Below are 20,098 nucleotides of genomic sequence, written 5' to 3'. Positions count from 1 at the left end.
GGCAGTTCACTTAAAATTGAAATTAAAGTACGTTTCAATGACATAAATTACACCCATTAGTATCTCAACCATGGATTTTGAAGCTGGTTCGTGCTTTAATAAAGTAAGCTGCTAACAAATGGCTGTATTGAAACTACAACAAACGGTCACATTCCATCCACGTCACGTCACCGCCACTCGAGTTTCATACTTGTTCGCCTGCACAAGACTTTGCTGGGATATACACAGTTGGTGTACTTCATTAGCTCTCAATGAAACTGTTCGCAAATGAAGCTCGGTGGATGTTCATGAGTTACCGCGGCATTATATTTGGAAAGAGATGTTATTGTTGAGTTTTTCTAGTTTAATTCACAAATTATATATAGAGGTCCGTTGCATCAAGGTGAACTGCATCTGGGAAGCTTGTCAAATCTAGAAAACTCATATATCAGTGAAACTGTCTGGATGGATAGTTGGTACTCTGGGTAAATGGAAACATACTGTAATTTCATTTTTGGGTGAACTGACCCTTTAACCTTAACCAAGCACAGCCACGTTTTCAGCCTGACATTCCCAAGCGCTGTCTTTTACGCAGTGTTATCTTATCATTGTGAATCACAGCCTTATATTACCTTAATCAAATGCAGCCACATTTTAAACCCTGTTTAATAAACCCACAGTAAACTAGCCTTTTTTGGTGCAGAGATTAGAATTGATGTTTATCACGTTTTTTGTGATTTTGAATTACGGAGAATGTCACATACTGAACATCTTCTGCTTTTCAACATTTCTGACAACGTCTTTCTTCCGGCCCATCTTTTAGACCAGCGATTGGATCTATGCAAGCTGAACCCCACTGACAGCGATACAGTACGTGGCCAAATAGTAGGTAAGGATCGAAGAGCGCCCTCTGCTGGAGATGGAGACTTTTTGCTGTCATGCATTCTGCCCATAACCGCTTTGTGTTCTCGCCTCCCCCCTGGTTTTAAGCACCGCTTTTCCGTTCTTCTTCTGTGAATTTCAGTGAGTTTGCAGACGCGGGATCGGATAGGGAGCGGAGGTCCTGTGGTGGACTGCAGAGGACTCTTAGAAAGTGAAGGGTGAGTGAGATGCGACCCTGCAGGAGAAATGCAGAGGCGGGTAAAGGGCCTCGGTCCTGGAGAGCCAGCCAAAGACAACACCGCCCCCTGCTGGCCAGAAATGCTAAGAACGGCAATGTCTTAGAAAATATGACATGAAAATAAGATTGATGGAAATTACTGCCCATAGAAAATGAGGGTCATTTCGTTGGGCAATTGGTGCCATTTGTACTGTTCATTGAAATTGAAGGATTTTGATACGACATAATTTCAATCTAAAGTTCTAAGGTATATGCACTGTAACAAGTGCCTGAAAAAGTATGTGGTATTCTTTGTTTAAAGAACAGCTGTTTAGTGTTTTGTGTCCAGTAACCAGGGAGTTGTACAGGGTTCCCACAGTCCTTTACTTTCGACAATAGCCTTTTAACTGAACCGCTTTCAGGTGTTGAAAGATTTTGGCAAACATCTCCAGAAGCTTTATATAAATTATGCCCTTAGAAACTAATCCTGGATCAGGGTCTGCGTTCTTCCCGAAATAGCTGGTGTTTGGATAGAGAGCTGAAAGAGCTCGTCGCGACACCCCATTCATTATTGGGGATATTGAGACCACTTTATATTGCTTTTTGGATCGTCGGCAACACTGGAAATACAGCCCATTGTAGAGTTTTTATGGGTCCTTGAATTGGGAGGAATGGGGCCTTGAAAAGAATTTACGTCCTTGAATTGGAGGCCAGGGAACTGTGCGTACATGAAGGTATGATTGTGATTTGCTGCAAGGCGAGAGTGGGCGGGCTTAGACGGCGTGGTTGACCGCGATTGGTGCGTTTCAGACCTGTGTATGAAGACTCGGGGCCCGGCCGGCCGCTCAGCTGCTTCATGGAGGAGCCGCTGCCTTACACAGACAGCACGGGGGCGTCGGGCGGGGGCAGCTGCCGCGTCCTGGAGTCGCCCAATCAGGAGCAGAGACTCCAAGCACAACGAATCAGAGGCCAAGAGACCAGAGGTCACACGCACACCCCTCAGAACCGGCCCCACGGGCACCAGTCACCGGAGCTCCCAGAGGGCTACGGTGAGTCCCCCCCTCGCCACGCCCCCCCCCCCCCTCCCTCCGCCACGCCCTGCATGCTGGAGACCAGAGGAATAGAGTGGTCTGTTGCCTCCCGTCAACACTGGCTGTAGCAGTGGAGGTTACTGACCAGGACTGACTTCCCTGAGGAAACAGTCTGGTCTGACCTGGACTAACTTCAGTATGTCACTGTGGGGACATTCTAGTCTGACCTGGAATAGCTTTACTGTGGGGACATTCTAGTCTGACCTGGACTAATTCACTGTGGGGAGAGGCTGGTTTGATCTGGACTAACTTCACTGTGGGGAGAGTCTGGCCTGACCTGGAATAACTTCACTGTGTAGTCTGTCTGGCCCATTGTGCTGAATAGGTGGTAATTTATGCTGCAGAAGTTGTTTTGCTGTGACAGTCAATAATGTTTAAGAGAAGGAGAAACATTTTTCCCCTGCTGTTGGTGCGGCTTTAATTAGTTCACTGGTCACTGGATTTAACGGAAAGTGTTCTACAAGAACAAAAACAAAATATTTAGCTTTAGTTCCCAGTTGAGGGCAGAGTACAGTGTGTTTAGAGTGAGCTCTCAGCTTCTCAGCACTTTCTTTGTCTCTTGCGAAACACTTTCCTTTAATTGAAGTGACTGGTGGGCTCATTATGCTGTGTCAACAACAGGCAAGAAAAAAAATTAAATTACAGCCACTTTAACTCCAACTTGCCGTTAAAGGCGAAGCTCGTTCTTGCTTATTCAGAGGCACACGTGCAACACAAAACTAATGCAACACACAAAATGCTTTGTGAAGGTTTATCTGTGCGATTTAATGTCCTGGGCGGATTTTTTACCTAAGTGGCCTCTCAGACAGCCCAGCTGATTCGCTTCTGATGTTATTGTACTCTCGAACAGAACAAAGGACGACGGTCCAGGGCCAGGTCTACTTCCTGCACACACAGACGGGCGTCAGCACGTGGCACGACCCCAGAATACCACGGTAGGCTAAGGGCACGAGCAGGGCACGAGCAGGGCTCGAGCACAGTCCAGTTCATATCTTTTCTTTGTCTCTCTCTGTTTTTCTGTGGAGGAGGAGTGTCTTTTTTCAGTTTTAGGCGTGTATTATTTGTGGACGATTGCCCAACTCAATAAATAATTTTCTGAACAGTTTTTGAAAGAGAGATGAAAAACACCATTTTAATTACTGTCGAGCTGTACATACGCAAGCGGTCGTATGTGGATTAATGTTTACACTCGAGTATGAACACGTTGGATTTGTTCGAATGTAGGTATTGGTTCAGGTGTTTAGCTCTGAGTAAATACACACGTCATGTGTTGTTGGGGTAGGTGCTCTGTGTGATGGTGGTTCAGTCCGCACTGGCTCTGGTGTCTCACTCTGGTCCCCCTCCTCAGGGGTCTGAACAGCGTGAGTTGTGAGGACCTGGGGCCCCTCCCCCCGGGCTGGGAGATCAGGAGCACAGTCTCAGGAAGGATTTACTTTGTGGACCACAACAACAGGACCACGCAGTTCACCGACCCCCGGCTGCACCACATAATGAGGTGGGGCTCCGCTCGGCCTGCACGCTGCGCCCTGCGCCCTGCACCCTGTACCCTGCACCCTGTGCCCTGCAGGGGGCCGTGTGGCTGGGCTGCGTTTGCGGTCTCAGCGTGTCGTTTCGTGTACATTTCAGCTGCGGTCCTTTATTAGCCTGTAACCGAACACGGAACTGCTATTTTTGAACAATAGTTTTTCAGCTTTTAATGGTGAAGAATTTTGAAGCTGATGAATTAACCCATTTGATTGTGTGTCTTTGCGTTTGCGTGCATGTGTGCATATGTGTGTGCTTGCGTGTGTATGTACATTGTGTGTGTACATTGTATGTGTGTGTGTGTGTGTGTGTACATGTGTGTGCATCGGCCTGTGTGTCTGTGTGTGTGCGTCACAGTCAGCATTCTCAGGTTAAGGAGTCGGGCCAGGCCCTGCCGGTGCAGACGGAGGCGCCGGTGGAGGAGGGCGGCGGGGGCGGGGGCGAGGGCGAGGTGCCCGTGCGCTACGAGCGGGACCTGGTGCAGAAGCTGAAGCTGCTCCGGCACGAGCTGTCCCTGCAGCAGCCCCAGGCCGGCCACTGCCGCATCGAGGTGTCCCGCGACGAGATCTTCGAGGTGCGCCCTCGCCCGAATGGCTGTCTCTACCCCGGCCTTCAGCCAATCGAACGGAACCTGTGCTCTGCACATACCCACGGACGGCCCCTCGTGTCCAAAAACACTGACATAATTTAGAGTGAAAAGGAACTGTTAGTGTTGGATCAGTTAGTGTGGAAGCCTCTGCCTTCAGGATGCTATGGCAGGCTGTCTTTTCAGAGATGATTGATGGATGGATTGATTGATTCAGTTTAATTTAAAGTGAAAATGCAGCTGCACCTCAGAGTCAGATGAGGCCCAGACTTGGGTGGGATGACAGGATAAAAACAAACATGCTGTCATTGTTGTCCCCCAAACCACCAATAGATGTCAGCGTTGAGCTGTAAACCTCTCCGTTTGACCGTGACGGTTGAACGTGTGCATTTTGGGTCTGATTCTAACTTTAGCTGTTCTGCCCTGCAGGAGTCGTACAGACAGATCATGAAGATGAGGCCGAAAGACCTGAAGAAGCGCCTCATGGTGAAGTTTCGTGGAGAGGAGGGGCTAGACTATGGTGGTGTGGCAAGGTTAGACAAATGTTGCATCTCTGGACTCTTCGCACCGACTTGTGTTTTATGGCTGTCATAAATGCTGTTTGAAGTGCGTTATTTATTGCCATTGCTAATTAACATTACATGGCAGTAATTTAGCAGATGCTGGAAACATAACTGTATTCACCTCATTGATATGAGCAGTAGTCCTAGACCTGGATAGTGGCTTTCCCAGACCAGAAACTATAGATCACTTGAACGATAGGTTCAGTATTTTTGAACCCAGACGCTCTTTTCGGATAATCTTGGATGATCACGAGCAGTAGGGACCGAAATATCTGATCGCTTTAAAGTTGAGTTTGACACCTTTTTAATTGCATCCTCGGGTACTGCTCCCCGAGGAATACACGGGAGGCTGATTTTACAGCCCTCAAAGACCATGGTAAACCTATTTTCCGAAAACAGGAAACTCATAGAAGCATATTCATAACAGTCTCCACTTATTTTTTCCAAAATTCAGAAATTATTTTGAACAAGAGCAATGTCCTGTTCTTGTCAGAACTGTGTTTTTTTCTCAAACCAAGCACATACCTCCCATTGAGCTGTAAACTTCCTCACTCAGGTCAGTTCTTATCAGTGTGGGTGTGCTTCACTAAGTGCTGCGGGGATAAAGCCAGAATAACAGTGGTAAGAATGCAGCTTTCTGTGCCCAAAACCATTGATACAGTGCTCTGTTTGAGATAAATATTTCAGTAGAACATTGTAAGACACGTCTGAATATACTGTGAGCTTCCCGTTTTCGAAAAATGCATTTATCATCAGTTTTAAAGGGTGCAAAGTTTGCCTCCATTGTATTCCTAGGAGAACTGAGTCTGAGGACGCAATGAACAGGTATCAAACTCATTTTTTTACGCGATCAGCGAAATTTTGGTCTCTGGTGCTCACTATGAGCCAAGATGAATCCAAAAATAGGTCCTGGGTTCAAAAATACAAAACTCATCGTTTAAGCACTAGTGGTTAAAGTAAATGCTTATATATACATGAATCACCTTGTAAGTAAAATATATTGTTACTAGATGATAGATGAACCAAGATTGGCTGTTTGTGATGCGTTCTCATTATTATTATTATTATTATTATTATTATTAATGTGTTTATTAGCACTTTCACAGCCAGGTCACTGCAGGTAAAATGAGGACTGTGATGTAAATGGACTGATTATATAGCGCTTTATCCAAAGCGCTTACAATTATCCACTCATTGCCAGAGCAGTTAGGTAGGGTCTTGCTCAAGGACACTCGACACGCCCAGCAGGTTGAACGCAACCTGACTGCCAGCCATCGTCTTCTCTGAGCTATGTGCCATGATGAGGGCAGTATGTGTACTGTACGGTGTAAATGGGACAAAACTGATACACAGATGCGTAAGTAGAGTTATGAGGGCATTTGAGACTGGAACAGTAGAGCCATCAAGTTTCCACTCTGAAATGGTGGAGTGCAGTTTGCGCTCTTTGAGCATGAGTTCTTTCTTCAGCGTTCAGCTACAGGAGATTAGAGGTCATCCACTGGATTAGTTCTCAAAGGCGGGCGATCAGGGCTGGGAGAGGGATATTGCAGACAGTGGGTGTAGGCCTAAGTGTCATCTTCAAAACAGTGTCAAATCATCACGCAGTTCTTGGCTAAGTATACTGAAACTTAAGAGCGCTTCAGACGTAAAGTAATTCTGCACTTTGGATATTACTGTGACTCAGGACTCTGTATTCCTTCAGTATGTGTGCTGACACTTTCTGTGTCCTCTGTCCTTCGCTCAGGGAGTGGCTGTACCTCCTGTGCCACGAGATGCTGAATCCGTACTACGGCCTGTTCCAGTACTCCACGGACAACATCTACACCCTGCAGATCAATCCCGACTCCTCCATAAATCCCGTGAGCGCGGCCTGCCTTCCGCAATCAGCGCGCCGTTCCCCGCGCGCAGCCAAAGAACATATTTACGTTTCCTCGGCTGGCCGGCATTCACATCCAGGCTTATACCTCCGTTCGGACCGACCGCAGCGCGCTCGCTGCGTAACTCTGTTTGACAATTAGGCAACTGTTCCCTTTATATTTCTGGCGCGACTTGCAATGACTCCAGAGACCCTCGGAGTTAAAGTTGCAGTGTTGTATGAGAAACAGCGAAGCGATCGTTTCTGAAATGTGTTCTGCAGAGCATGCGAATGTAGTGGAAATCTCTCTTTTCCCAGAAAACTCGGTGTGAAATCAGTATCTGTGCACAATCTTTGCTGGCTTTGACTGAGGTTTTATGTGTGTGTGCATGTGCGTGTATGTGTCTGTGTGTGTGCGCACTTTTGATCGTATGCGTGTGTTGTTGGATGCAGGACCACTTGTCGTATTTCCACTTTGTGGGGAGGATCATGGGCCTGGCTGTGTTCCACGGGCACTACATCAACGGGGGCTTCACCCTGCCCTTCTACAAGCAGCTCCTGGGCAAGCCCATTCAGCTGTCTGACCTGGAGACTGTGGACCCAGAGCTGCACAAGAGCCTGGTCTGGATCCTGTGAGTATACACACGCACATACACGCATGCACACACACATACACGCACACATACACGCATACACGCATGCACACACGGACACACACCGCACGCAGCAAACACTGACACACGCACACACACACACACACACACACACACACACTCTCACGCACACTTGCACACACATACAAGCACACACACACACACACACACACAAACTCTCTCACACACACATATACGCATACACGCATACACCCACACATGCACACACCGTTGTACTGTAGATATTTAGACTACTACTTAACTTAAGTCGACTGTAATTGATTCCATGAACCGAAACATTGTCACGCACAGTGACGTTTTCATCTTCAGGCCAATGACGTGCGAGTAAAAGAACGAATCCCCTCTCGTGCCCTTTTGAAGGACTGAGAATACTGCTTGCCAAATTTACGCACCATCTACCTCAACAGTTTTCACCTATTTTGGGCTGCCTTAACTGTGCAGTTTCTTTGATATTTATTCCTTTCCAACCATTGACTTGTTATGAAATAAAGTAATTTTTAAATTATAACCTGTTATCATTTACTGAGGAACCAATTCCTGTACGCCAAAAGAAAGTTGGCAAAAACGAAAAAAGAGCGCATGTCAACACTGTCATGCAAATCAGAGGGATGTAATCTGTTGCAGAGAATGCCCTCTCAACATATAACACGTATAACAAATTATATCCTCCTGGTCCTCCTGGTTTTACAGTCTTTCCAAAAGATGCGTCATGTCAACGACTGCCTTAGGAATGACTTTACATCTATTAGGGAGTTAGTGTAAATTCTCAACGCTACTTCTCAATTCTCAAGTGTAATCTCAACGCTACTTCGGAACTAACTCTGTGCAACCGGTAAAAGTTAAGTTATTTAGTTACTCTGAATTTATATTCGAACCCTATGTTTTGAACTTTAATTATACTGGTGCAACAGGCCGTTGGTTTACATTATTCAGTTTAATTTGGTGTTCAGTTGGGAGCCTGAAGCCCTTGTTTCAGGTGTTCGGTGAGAGATCTGTGGATTCCCATTGGATTGCGGGTCTCCAGGGCCAGGAGTGCACCCTGTGAACTCAGCAGATGCAGGAAAATCCACGTCTCCTGAGCATATAGGAAATGACTGGCGGCTGAGGATAAAGCGCATTAAGAAAAGTGCTCACAGGTGTCTGTGATGACCAGAGTAATAAGCGGGGCATGGCTGAGCCTCCTGATTTCCCTTGATTGCAGAGAAAATGACATCACCCCCGTTCTGGACCACACGTTCTGCGTCGAGCACAACGCCTTCGGCAAATTCCTCCAGCACGAGCTGAAACCCAACGGCCGCAACATCCCGGTGACGGAAGACAACAAGAAGGAGTACGTGAGGTAGGTGTGGAGCGAGCGTCGGCACGACAACGGCCTGCTTTCCACGGTTTGTGTGCAGTACCTGACTGCAGAACCACGAGAAACATGAAACTTATAGAAAGTGTTTTTTTGGCCACGCCTTGTGAGAGCTTTTCACTTAGCGTGCACACGGTAAGTCTAATCAAATAGCTTTGCTGGGGCTGGAGGCCGATTGTGATTGGTTGGTAAATGACGGATATTTTAAAACCGCTGCAGTTTGTCTGTTCAGCCCCGCGCTGCTCCAGTGACCGCGTCTCGTTCCAGGCTCTACGTGAACTGGAGGTTCATGAGGGGGATCGAGGCCCAGTTCCTGGCCCTGCAGAAGGGCTTCAACGAATTGATCCCGCAGCACCTGCTCAAGCCCTTCGACCAGAAGGAGCTCGAGGTAAGAACACCCCCCACGGCCGGTTAGCGAACGCGATGTAGCGCTTTCCCGCCGCTGCCGGGCCGGGGCCGCCTGCCTGACTCCGCGTTTCCCTTTTCGGGGGCGACATAGCTCAGGAGGTAAAACCGGTTGTCTGGCAGTCGGAGGGTTGCCGGTTCAAACCCCGCCCTGGGCATGTCGAAGTGTCCTTGAGCAAGACACCTAACCCCTAACTGCTCTGGCGAATGAGAGGCATCAATTGTAAAGCGCTTTGGATAAAAGCGTTATATAAATGCAGTCCATTTACCATTTACCTTTTCCCGCCCAGCTGATCGTGGGCGGCCTGGGGAAGATCGACCTGGGCGACTGGAAGGCCAACACGCGGCTCAAGCACTGCGTGGCCGACAGCAACATCGTCCGCTGGTTCTGGCAGGCGGTGGAGTCCTTCGACGAGGAGCGGCGGGGCCGGCTGCTGCAGTTCGTCACGGGGTCCACCCGCGTACCCCTCCAGGGCTTCAAGGCGCTCCAAGGTGGCTGTGGATCGAGCCAGACGAAAAAAAACACGCTCACACACAGACAGACACACACACACACACACACACACACACACACACTGTTAGGACTTGGTTCATCCTGTGTGTGCAGGATGTAGATCCAGGGCTGGAACTCAACCAGCTGACCCACTGATTACTTTACATTATATTACGTGCATTTAGCAGAGTAGTGCATCCAGACCTGGCTATCAGTGAGTTGTATATGCTACATTGGCATCAGAAGAATCTAGTTTGATTGATTTTATTTGAAAACAATATATTTATATGAGAATATGATATTTATTTCACTGCAATGTCTTAAAGCAGGACTAGAACACATATTTGGCAATACATCTCAAAGTGTTGCCGTGTATAGATTATGTATGTATTTCAGTTAATTTTAGGCTGAATTTTAGAGAGTAGGTCTACATCTGTGGGCCTTCTTCCTCTGACGCGGCTGAGTTTGTGTGCTGTGTGAATAGGCGGAGATCAGTGTTAACTGGAGTGTGTGTGTGTAAGGTTCTACAGGCTCTGCAGGACCCAGGCTCTTCACTATCCACTTGATAGACGCCAACACGGACAACCTGCCCAAAGCCCACACCTGGTGAGATTTCCCCTCGCGCTCAGTAATCCCGTCTCCATCAACCGCGCGCGCGTCCCGCGCCGGAAACACTCTCAGCGTATTTAGATGTCCTTAGGACATGCGATCTGAGCCGGTTCGCTGGGGCATTGGCTCCTGTGGCACACCGCGCTCTGGGGTCGTTGGCAGTCATTAGGGATTCTGCCAGGGTGAATTTCATATCTGCGGAGTGCGGTGAATTTAATACCGCTTGTATATAATGTGCCAAAAGTGAAGGACCGGAGGACAGCGGCTCTCGAGCTTTCAGATCTCACGACCCGCCTATTGAGTAAATCATTTATTTTTATGACTCACCCTTCATTTCAGTGTAGCCTTTTTAATGTATGTCAAAGCAGCTTCATAGACAGTAGTGCGGTGTTTAATTTGACTGTTGAGAATGCGTGTGGGCAATGCATAGCTTTATATACAGCAGGGTATTTCTCTAGCCCACCCTGAGCTCAATGGGTCTGACCCACATTTTTATGAAACGCTGCTCTAGAAGGTTCTGGGGTTTGTTTTTGTGGGATTAGGGTAAGTCCAGCTGTCTCAACACACGCTCGAATTTACCGCCTCCAGCTTCAACCGGATCGATATCCCGCCTTACGAGACGTACGACAAGCTCTACGAGAAGCTCCTGACTGCGGTGGAGGAAACCTGCGGCTTCGCGGTGGAGTGAGGAACCCCCCCCTCCCCTGCCCCGCTTTGCCCCGCCCACTCACGGCAGTTGCTTAGCGACGGGCAGGAAACCACTCCCACCGGCGGGAAGCCTGCGGAACGCGGCGGGAACGGACAAACGACGAGAGCCAGCGCCCCACACCGTGACCCCAGGGCAGCAGCGAGGTGGGGTTGTGGTTTTGGGTGGGGGGTGGGGGTGGGGGTCACCCTGTTCCAGAGGGGTCAGAAACTTCAAACACTTTCTAAGAACTCGAGGAGTATTTATTCTTTTGTGTGGATTTGAAGGCTGCATTAACACCCCAGGTTTCACTAACGAACAAAAAGACAAAAAGGCCCCTTTTCAGAAGAAAATTCTCTTTCGATTCTCAAAAAACGCGCGCCTCGGAATCGATTCCCGCGTGCGCCTTGGCCCGAGCCGGTTTGGCGGCTTGGATTTGTTCCGGCGCTGGTTTGGCGGCGCTGTGTGAAAGCGGACGTCCGCGGGGAGAGCAGCGCGTGTCTCCAGAGCTACGCGCTCGTCGACATGCAGCACGTCCCACAACCAAGCCAGTCTACAGCAAGCCTGCCCTGGAGGAACTGGCGCAAAGACCAAGTAACTTCAGTGACATTATTTAGGGGCTGTAGGATGTCGGCATATGCTTTTTATTTTATTTTCTCTTTTTTTTTTGTCCACTTGTCTTTTCCCTTTATCGCCTTTTGATGTAATAGAACGGCTGTGTACATTGATAGAACGAGTGCTATCAATTTTCTGTCCATTTCTGGTGTTCAAATCAGATTTCACTAAGTTGCTTGCAGCAAATTTTTACCTAAGGATTGGATCCTTGTTTTTCTTCCTTTTTTTTCTTTCTTCCTTCCTCTCGGCTAGTATCGTAGCGTAACAGCCAGTCTTGGCTCTGTTTAATGACTAAGACGACAGCTGCCTAGTGATCCAACCAGAGGATACACGCGATGGACTTTTTCAAATTCTGGCGAGTTTTTGTCAGGGAAGGTGCACTTTTTCAGAAGTCTTGTGGATGCTAAAGTAGAGAGGCCTGAGTTTATGTGTTTGTGGAACTGTGTCTCACTGTGTAGTTTGAAATGTTTTAGTGTGATGTGTGCACGTTGGAATTGGAATAGTCTTGCCCTTCCCCATGAAAGGTTTTATGTCATTTCCTTTTGGAATACTTTTTTGGTGTTTTCGAAACAAGTTTGAGGGAACTGCTTCTGAGCTTTTATTCTTGCATGCAAGATGCCAATAACTGATTCCACGCGCGTTCTATTGACATTAAGAAAATTGCTCTCATTTTGAATGTGAGGGAAATCGATTTACACGGACTGAATTCCAAACGATTCAGTTGTTGCAGTTTTTTGCCAAAGCCATTGAATACAAAACCATAGGAACAGTATTCAATATTTCTGATAGTCGGTCTGAAATTATGCATCATGTAGTTCCTCAGTCATATTCATCTCTAAATTTTCAGCGAATAGTGTGTTTTTGTTCCTCACTCAAACAGGGGGGAATAAAATCGAAGGGTATTTTTAAAAAGTTTTAATGCTTTTAAGGATAGGCTGTGATGAATGAAACTGAATTTGTAACATTCTGGTCTAGCTCCAAAGGGACAGATGTCCCAGACCTGCTTTCCAGACCATTTAGAACCAATGAAAGATTCAGTATTTATGGTTTCTCAAGCATTATGATTTTCAGTTATGTTATCCACTTTCAGATATGAATATATTTAACGTCCACTCTTTTGTATTCTGTTACGGTTATAACTCAAAATACAGAACTAAAACATATCACAACAAAGATTTTATTCCTTTTTCTACATTTCCAGATATTCTTTTTTATTATCTGATTTTAAAAAATAACTAAAGTTTTGTTCACTTAAATTACCAGTAGTGAGGGAAATGTCATCATTTTGTATAAATTATATTTTAGTCTCTGCTAACATCTGCAATATTCCCTTTTCCTCGTCAAATCGTCAAATTCTTCTCCATGGTTCAGGAAAAGTATTCAGGACTCAAACCTGTGTTTTCATCACATCCTGAATTTACAATGAGGCAAAACAGGTTTTTCTAACTGCCCAGTCAAGATAAAACAATTTATCAAATTATAATGATTGGGAAGGTATGGTTTTTATTGTACAATGATGTCTCATTTTCATTTCTGTACCTTTTTTTTTTGTTTTTTTTGTTCTGGATTTATCTCTCAGTAAGTATTATTCCATATCGTGCTCCTTTATTATTGTATATACTAGCAAGATTTTAAATCTATTTTTTGGGGGGCTGAAATTTGGCCAAAGTCTGTGGAATGGCTCGAGGAAGCAAGTCGTCTTTAACGTAACACAAGCTGTTTTAGTTACAAATGCCTTCAGATTCGGTATTAAATACATCGCGGCTGGTACACTGAATGTTTTTATTAAGACCATTGAATGGAAAATCTCTACTTGGACTGTTGCATTGACCGACTTGACCCTTTATCATTTTTCAGTGAAATCCACCAAAACACTCTCTCAGACGGCGCATCGTAGGTATGTGTTGAGTCACATTTGTTTGGCAACAGTCCAGTATGAACGAATGGAAACCAATAAGCTATTGACTAATATAAACATAAGCACATAACAACTTGTACTCTCGTCTCTAAGACATTGGTACAAGTGCTGAACTATAGTGAATGGCTCATTGTCTGAAATAACAGTGCTTGAAGGTGGTCAGTTCGATGTAAAATAGGAAAGGAAGTGTAAGTTTTCGGTGTTCAGTGCTTGAAGTGCATGGCACTTGGTTTCTTTTTTTTTTTTTACATTGGAAAAAGAAATGAGCCAACGTTTAAGTGTTCCGCAACCACTTGATTTTATTTTTTACTAATTATTTATTACTATGTAATGTCCTGTAAGTATTGCTGCTATCAACATTTTTTTTTTCCTAATCTTCAAAAATCTGATTTGTGAAAACTGTACACTAATCTCTATGTATGAATCAAGGTATTTAAAAAGAAACTGCTGCTATTGTTCAGTAAAGGTGTAGAAGACTTTGAAGACCGAATGGAGCTAGCAGTGAGGTTCGACCCTGGGGGTCACTTATGTTTGTGACATATGCAATAAATAATTGACCACTTTATATACTTGTTTCTGTGTTAACATGTCATTTGTTTTATTTTTATTTTTGCGTTTATTTTTGCATTCATTTGATTTTTATTTTTTGACTGGAGGAAATTGGTCGACATCCTTCTTCGTAGTATCGGTATAGTGTGAAAACTGTGAAGACTGGGGAACTTCTTCAAAACTTTTTTTTTTTCAATCATTAGTTTTAGTTTTTTTATTTTTAGTATTTTTTTTACAAGCGGAAGCCAAACCAGTCCACAGATCTGAGATGCAAAGGTTAATAATAAGTGTACTTTTGTGTTGAACTGCATGGATGGAGTGTTGAAAACGAGAACGCGGACATTGCCTGTAACTGTTTTTGTTGTAGTCGGGAAGACATTTCTGGGGGGCACATTTTTGAGTGGCTCGATGACCGGATCTATTCCAAGTCTACACATTGCAGGTTGTGTATCTTTTCTTTGTTGGATGCAAAAATTTATGTAACATCCTATTTCCTTAACATTTATGAAAGAGGTACAATGTAAATAAGATTATATAAAAAAAATTAAATTGCAAATGACATGACATTTTGTTTTTATTTCTTACATGGTAATGACGTGCTTATGGAATCTGAAAATGTTACAGAATCTTAAGGTGCTTATTTGTCGGAGATGCTTCGGTTATAAAGCTTTTGAATCGTACACTGCTGCATTCTGTCGTTAATGTAATCCGTCCTTTTTCACTGTATTGCCGGGGTCCTCAGCCGTTGTCCCGGAAAGGCACCGGTTCAGCTGGTTTCTGTTTCCTAGCGGTCAGTCGGTCGATGAACGCGGACGATCGACCGGTTAACCCGCCTCGCCTGGGTGGGATGCTGATTTTAACGTGAAAGGAAAACCAGCCAACACAGTGACTATCCTGAACAAATTGTTTAGGACCACTGCCCTAGTGCAGGCTCTGAAGGTAGCGTTTCGTTCTTATGCGCACATAAATTTAACGCACACTTCGTCTTACTGGCCACTGTGCTACTTGAGCCTGTTAACTTGCCGGAGGTGGGAGTCGGTGACACGTGGGAGTTTCCCTATTATACTTAGCTTATTAATCGCTGGCTGCTGTTAATGCTCTGAAAGCTCTCCATTTTGCTTTGGATGTCTGCTGCGCTTGGCAGGATGACTGTGGATAGCTCCTCTGCCAAATTCCCTGCTCCATTAGTGCCTCTTTGTGCACTCTCACTCACTGTCACCCTGACCGATTTGACACCTACGACGCTTTACTGAGAGGCAGGCTGCATAGCTGAGCGAAAATCTCCGCGTAACTGCAAGGACTTGAGGGTGGACCTGGGTCACGTAGTTATTTGAAATACTTAATCCTTTTGGAGGCTTTTAAAGACTCTTGAAGATTCCTGGCTCTTTACACAGTGCACCCATTTTAGGAGCAATTGCTTCTGAAAATTGATGTGCTAACTGTGGGAAGAATATCATAGGGTCATGGTTACTAATTGGGATGCATTAGTGTGCTCCTAATGCATCCCAATTAGGGATTCATTAGAAGGCGGGGGGGGTTGTTAGGACGATTCCAAGTGCCCTGACTGAGAGGCCTTCAAAAATATGGTGTGGTTATAATAATTGTGCAGGGATTGGGTGGACTGGGGCAGTGGGGCCCAATGTGAGATCTTTTCATGTGGCCCAAAATCCCTGGAGGCTCCCCTGGCAACATGCTTTGGTCACCTGCACTTCCTTCCAGAAGATTCTCTTATCCAGAGTGACATGGATTACATTTTTACAGACAGTTTATACACCTCAGTGCTATTACTAAAGCAAAGGCTGAGAACTGTGCCCAAGGGTACTGCAGCACCCCTTCTGTGAGTGAAGCCCGCTGCTTTGGGCTGCAAACCCTGTTCCCTAACCCATATCTCATATGCACACAAACAGAGCAGAAGTAGACAGCCCTGTCCTTTCGGTTTTCTCTGCGATCTTAAGTCTTTCTTATATGCATTGGATTTTGAGCTATTTCTTTTGTGTCCAGACATGGATCGATTAGCCTATAGTTCGGCCCTTTATAAATGCTACCCTCTTTCATCTTTTCAGTGCTGGCATACAGCGGTTGCAGAATCTTTTCATCGTTTCCATCTGAGGCAGCGTATTGTCATGTTTACTTGCAGAAATCCCATTAAATGGGCGATGCGTCTGAAGTGAATTGAAACGGCAAACTGGAGAAAGCGTGTCATTTATTCAAGGTGGTTTAGCTCCATTTGCCTCGTGTGCCTGGTTCACTTCCCTGAGAGATAATTGACTCAGGCCTAAATGCTCTCCTGACCTGCAAATCAGTATTAATTTGCGCTGGTGTTCAGAGAAGGCGGGGGGAATCACAGCAGAGGTGCTGGGCTGGTGGAAGGCTTCAATGCCAGTGCAAGCCTAGCCTTTGCTTTTCTGGGTTTGAATGAACAGAAAGAGGATGCAAGCGTCAGTGCCTGCAGAGGAGCCTCATTCACGCTGAGGGTTAAGACCAAAGCCTTTAAGGTGAGAAATGTCACACACACCTGAGATTACCGATTACTGTTTTTTTTTTTACTTGCCTCTGGAAGAAATTTTCAGAATCGCATGCAGAGCATTAAGCTTGTGCTCATTTTCAGTGGGATGGTGGAATAATATAACTAGCCTCTGAAGCCATATTGTAATGAAGCAGAAGTATTGGTTTTGAAAGGTGTTGCGTTAATTCAGTGTTGCCTTACAGGTACCCAAGGTATCCGAAGATACTTGACTGGTGTCATTTCAAGTTACCCAGTTGTACAGTTTAATGGTAAGTTGGTACCTTGTTCGCAGATAGGCTGGCAGTGCCACACCTAGGAGTTGAACTTGCAAATTTTGGGTTATAAGTCCACTTTTTTAAGAGTTGTATCAGAAAACCTGCAGTGTATCATGCCAGATGGTTGTGGATGGAAGTAGTCTGTAAAGTCTCTCACTATTCAGTTTTCTTTCTTTTTTTTTTGAAAAATTAAAAACTGAAAATATTGGACCCTAATGATACTGCGTTGACTGTTCAATACTAGCAAAAGCATTTTAGCAGTTTATTCGTGTTTTAGCTGTCACAATTGTAGTTTCAATTCCTCTTTTAATGATTGCAGGGTTGCTTCTCAAGTTGGACCATACACTAATGTAGGCTACCCTTCAGCAAGAGTAGCCTGTAAGCTGATTAATAAGTGAATTAATGTAAACCTGTGTCCCTGCATAGGGGTATGTGCCAAGCTGATAAATACAGTGATATCAACATTGATCGGAATTGTGGTTAGTGACACACAATGGTAGCAATACTGGAAAATATGTACTGCCACACTGGCACCCCAAGCATTTGAATTAGCAGTGCCTCTACGTGTGAAGGTAATTCAGTTCAGAGTTGGTTGTTCCTGCCATTTATGAAGAAATTTGTGTGTGGTTCCTTTTGGTGATGTTTAAATGCATACATTTCATTTGGCTTTTGTGAGTAATGTTTTCCTCATTGCTCAGAAACACACTTCAGTTATTTTACCTTGAGTCTGTTGCCTTGCACGTCCAAAAAGGTTCAGCAATTCAAATGATACAAACACAAAAGAAGGCCAATTTCTGGATTCTAAACCAGATTCCATTCCATTGGAATGCAGTCTGAGTGAGTAGCACTGTTATGAGCTTCGATTCTACCTACAGAATTGAATTATGGGACAATGACAGGTCTACAAATCAAGTTAGAAGGGATGTGTTTTCAGGCTGGCTTATGGTTTTGTTCTCCACATTTACTGACATTTACCACATGAAATAATAATAAAATTCAAATTTATATTTGCATTGCACTTAATCATACAAAAAGCAGCCCAAAGTTCTTTGCGCAAGCATAGAAAAGTAAAAATGTAATAACATAAATCATAAATATCATAAATGACCAGTTGAACAAAATAAGTAATGGTAAACATAGGATTCATTAAAGCAAGGCTTTTAAAAATCAAAATCATTTAGAGATAATGCAATCTGAGCATGGAAAAAAAACTGGATTGAAAAAATAAAAATAGCGAAACCATAAAATGCTAAAATATAATAAAAATCATCCAAAAGCCAAACTAAAACAGTGAACTCATTCTTTCTTTAAAAACCTGTGCCAAGTGCATCTGCAATTATGATTTTACAATAGTATAGCATTTTCAGTATTCAGTTTAGTCATCACTTTATAAAAAATATAGTGTGTCAGTATGTTTTAAAACATAAATATTTTGAGAATTTATTGATCATATTTTACCATGTACAGAAAATATAGAAAGCCACCAATTTGATAAATTTTGTGTATAAATTGCTGAATTGGATGTGCACTTATGTACTTTTACATTCTCAAGCCTGTGTGAACGTGGCAATAATCAGAGAGGCATCAAAATGTATTTTGATACAAAATTTAAAATACGCTGTAATAGACGTAAATATCAAAAATAGACATACATGTATCAAAATGAACAACATAATACAAATTCCTAAAATGTATCAAATTAATATACCATACAGTACGGTATCTTTTCTCCTGGATGACTTGTTCATTTTCAGCATGCGTGTTGTCCGTCCTGGTCAAATGGAGGAGGCTTTGTTAAATAATAGTCAGCAAAAGAAATAATAAAAGTCTGCAGTACATCGCAGACTTTTAGTACTGCGAAACCTGTTTATAGTTTTCCACCTCCATTAAGCTTGAGCATTAAGTGTTTTTGCACTGGAGTTGTGAAAAACGAGTCTGCAGTTTGGCCTCTCAGCTCTTGCAAATATTTCCAGGAGAGGTGCAGAGGAACTCAAATGACACTCACGAATGGCTGTTGCTTGCGAGATTATTTGCTCTTTACTTCCAGTGCTCTATTGTGGAATATTGGAAATATTATTCAATATGACGTGCGATGGCAGTTTCATAATTTAAAGTTTCTTCTGTCTGAGACGACTGCATTCCTGATGTCCATGCAGCGTTGCTGATGTAAATGTTTCTTAATTTATGTGAAATAAATTAAGTACCTATTTAATATGTGAAATAGTGGAGAGAATACATGACTGTCATGATACAATATGTTTTAAGGACAGTGACAGTATGATATACGCTGATATAGTCACAGGATATGGTCTCCTAAATAAAAACCTTTTACAGTGTTGCTTAAATTTTTTAATAATAATAAAAAAATAATGCTAAATACTGAACTTAACGAAGACTGTGTGCTGACATTGAGAATGACTTTGGCTGATTCACAGCAGGTGGGCCCCATCTTTTCTGACCTACATGTCAGTTTTCCTTTCATTTGTTAATTGTATTTTTTTTAATCATTTTTTTTAATTTTCTCTACAGTACATACACACCAAGTTACACCCCCACTCTTCCTCACAGATAAGGGTTATACAAGCGAGGGGCGCAGTGAACTTGGAACGGTAACTATCAAAAATAACACAGAGGAGAGAACTCTTAAAGGATTAATCTGAATGAAATATTTGTGTTTCAGGGCGTTTATATATAAAAAAGTTACGCAAGAATATTGATAGAGCTGTTTTCATGGAGCTTTTAACAGACTACCCGTCATATTAAGTGTATGGAATAGGACACCTGTTTTTAAAGAGGTCTGCAGCTGAAATGGATGCTAGCCACCAAAGTGCAGTGTCTGAATGGAGCAATAACATCACCCGTGGTCTACGGATAATTAGCTTTTTATGCATCTGACCCACAACAGCTCAGCAGGATAGTTAAATATATTGATGGTTATCTGGCACAAAAAACAATGGGGTCCTCCCTGCAAAAAAGAAAGTTAATACCATTTATATTTCTTTCTGAGACACCCAAAGAGGTTACGAGTTAGGAGTGAGTTATGAGATGCCTACTTACCCAATGCAATATACCTCACAGAACTCTGAGTCCTTGACAAACACATTGGGAATGCAACAGATATGGGAGAAACAACTGACAAAGTTAAAAATATCAACATTCCAATCATGCTGTACGTGAACTGCCGTTCTGTCCGTCATTGTGCGAAAACCTTGAACACCCCCTCCTCGCTGATAAAAATAAAAAATAAATCACTGTGCATACTTTGATAATGGAATGGAATCCTATTTGATGCAAACAAAGGAAAGGTTACCATGGCAC

At 43.9% G+C, this 20,098-nt stretch overlaps 1 protein-coding gene across 5 annotated transcripts in view; it reads left to right on the top strand.

The window, feature by feature from the left end:
• The window catches only part of LOC135243111 (E3 ubiquitin-protein ligase SMURF1-like), a 36,589-nt gene extending 22,026 nt beyond the window's left edge, over positions 1-14,563 (top strand). For 2 of the 5 annotated variants that reach the window (XM_064314668.1, XM_064314665.1), the window contains exons 5-18: positions 803-868; positions 1,004-1,079; positions 1,889-2,127; positions 3,020-3,104; positions 3,518-3,664; positions 4,051-4,267; positions 4,709-4,812; positions 6,587-6,701; positions 7,151-7,329; positions 8,573-8,710; positions 8,993-9,113; positions 9,421-9,622; positions 10,145-10,229; positions 10,821-14,563. In XM_064314668.1, coding sequence (XP_064170738.1) covers positions 803-868; positions 1,004-1,079; positions 1,889-2,127; positions 3,020-3,104; positions 3,518-3,664; positions 4,051-4,267; positions 4,709-4,812; positions 6,587-6,701; positions 7,151-7,329; positions 8,573-8,710; positions 8,993-9,113; positions 9,421-9,622; positions 10,145-10,229; positions 10,821-10,920 — 1,874 coding nt within the window. In that variant the 3' untranslated portion in view covers positions 10,921-14,563. The remainder of the gene's footprint in view (positions 1-802; positions 869-1,003; positions 1,080-1,888; positions 2,128-3,019; positions 3,105-3,517; positions 3,665-4,050; positions 4,268-4,708; positions 4,813-6,586; positions 6,702-7,150; positions 7,330-8,572; positions 8,711-8,992; positions 9,114-9,420; positions 9,623-10,144; positions 10,230-10,820) is intronic. The other 3 variants (XM_064314666.1, XM_064314669.1, XM_064314667.1) reach the window with 2 other exon arrangements.
• Positions 14,564-20,098: the final 5,535 nt, after the last annotated feature.

This window comes from Anguilla rostrata, chromosome 17 (genome assembly GCF_018555375.3).
Source record: "Anguilla rostrata isolate EN2019 chromosome 17, ASM1855537v3, whole genome shotgun sequence".
NCBI classification, from domain to species: domain Eukaryota; kingdom Metazoa; phylum Chordata; class Actinopteri; order Anguilliformes; family Anguillidae; genus Anguilla; species Anguilla rostrata.
Note: the sequence above shows the minus strand (reverse complement) of the source record. Positions and strands in the feature narration are given on the sequence as shown.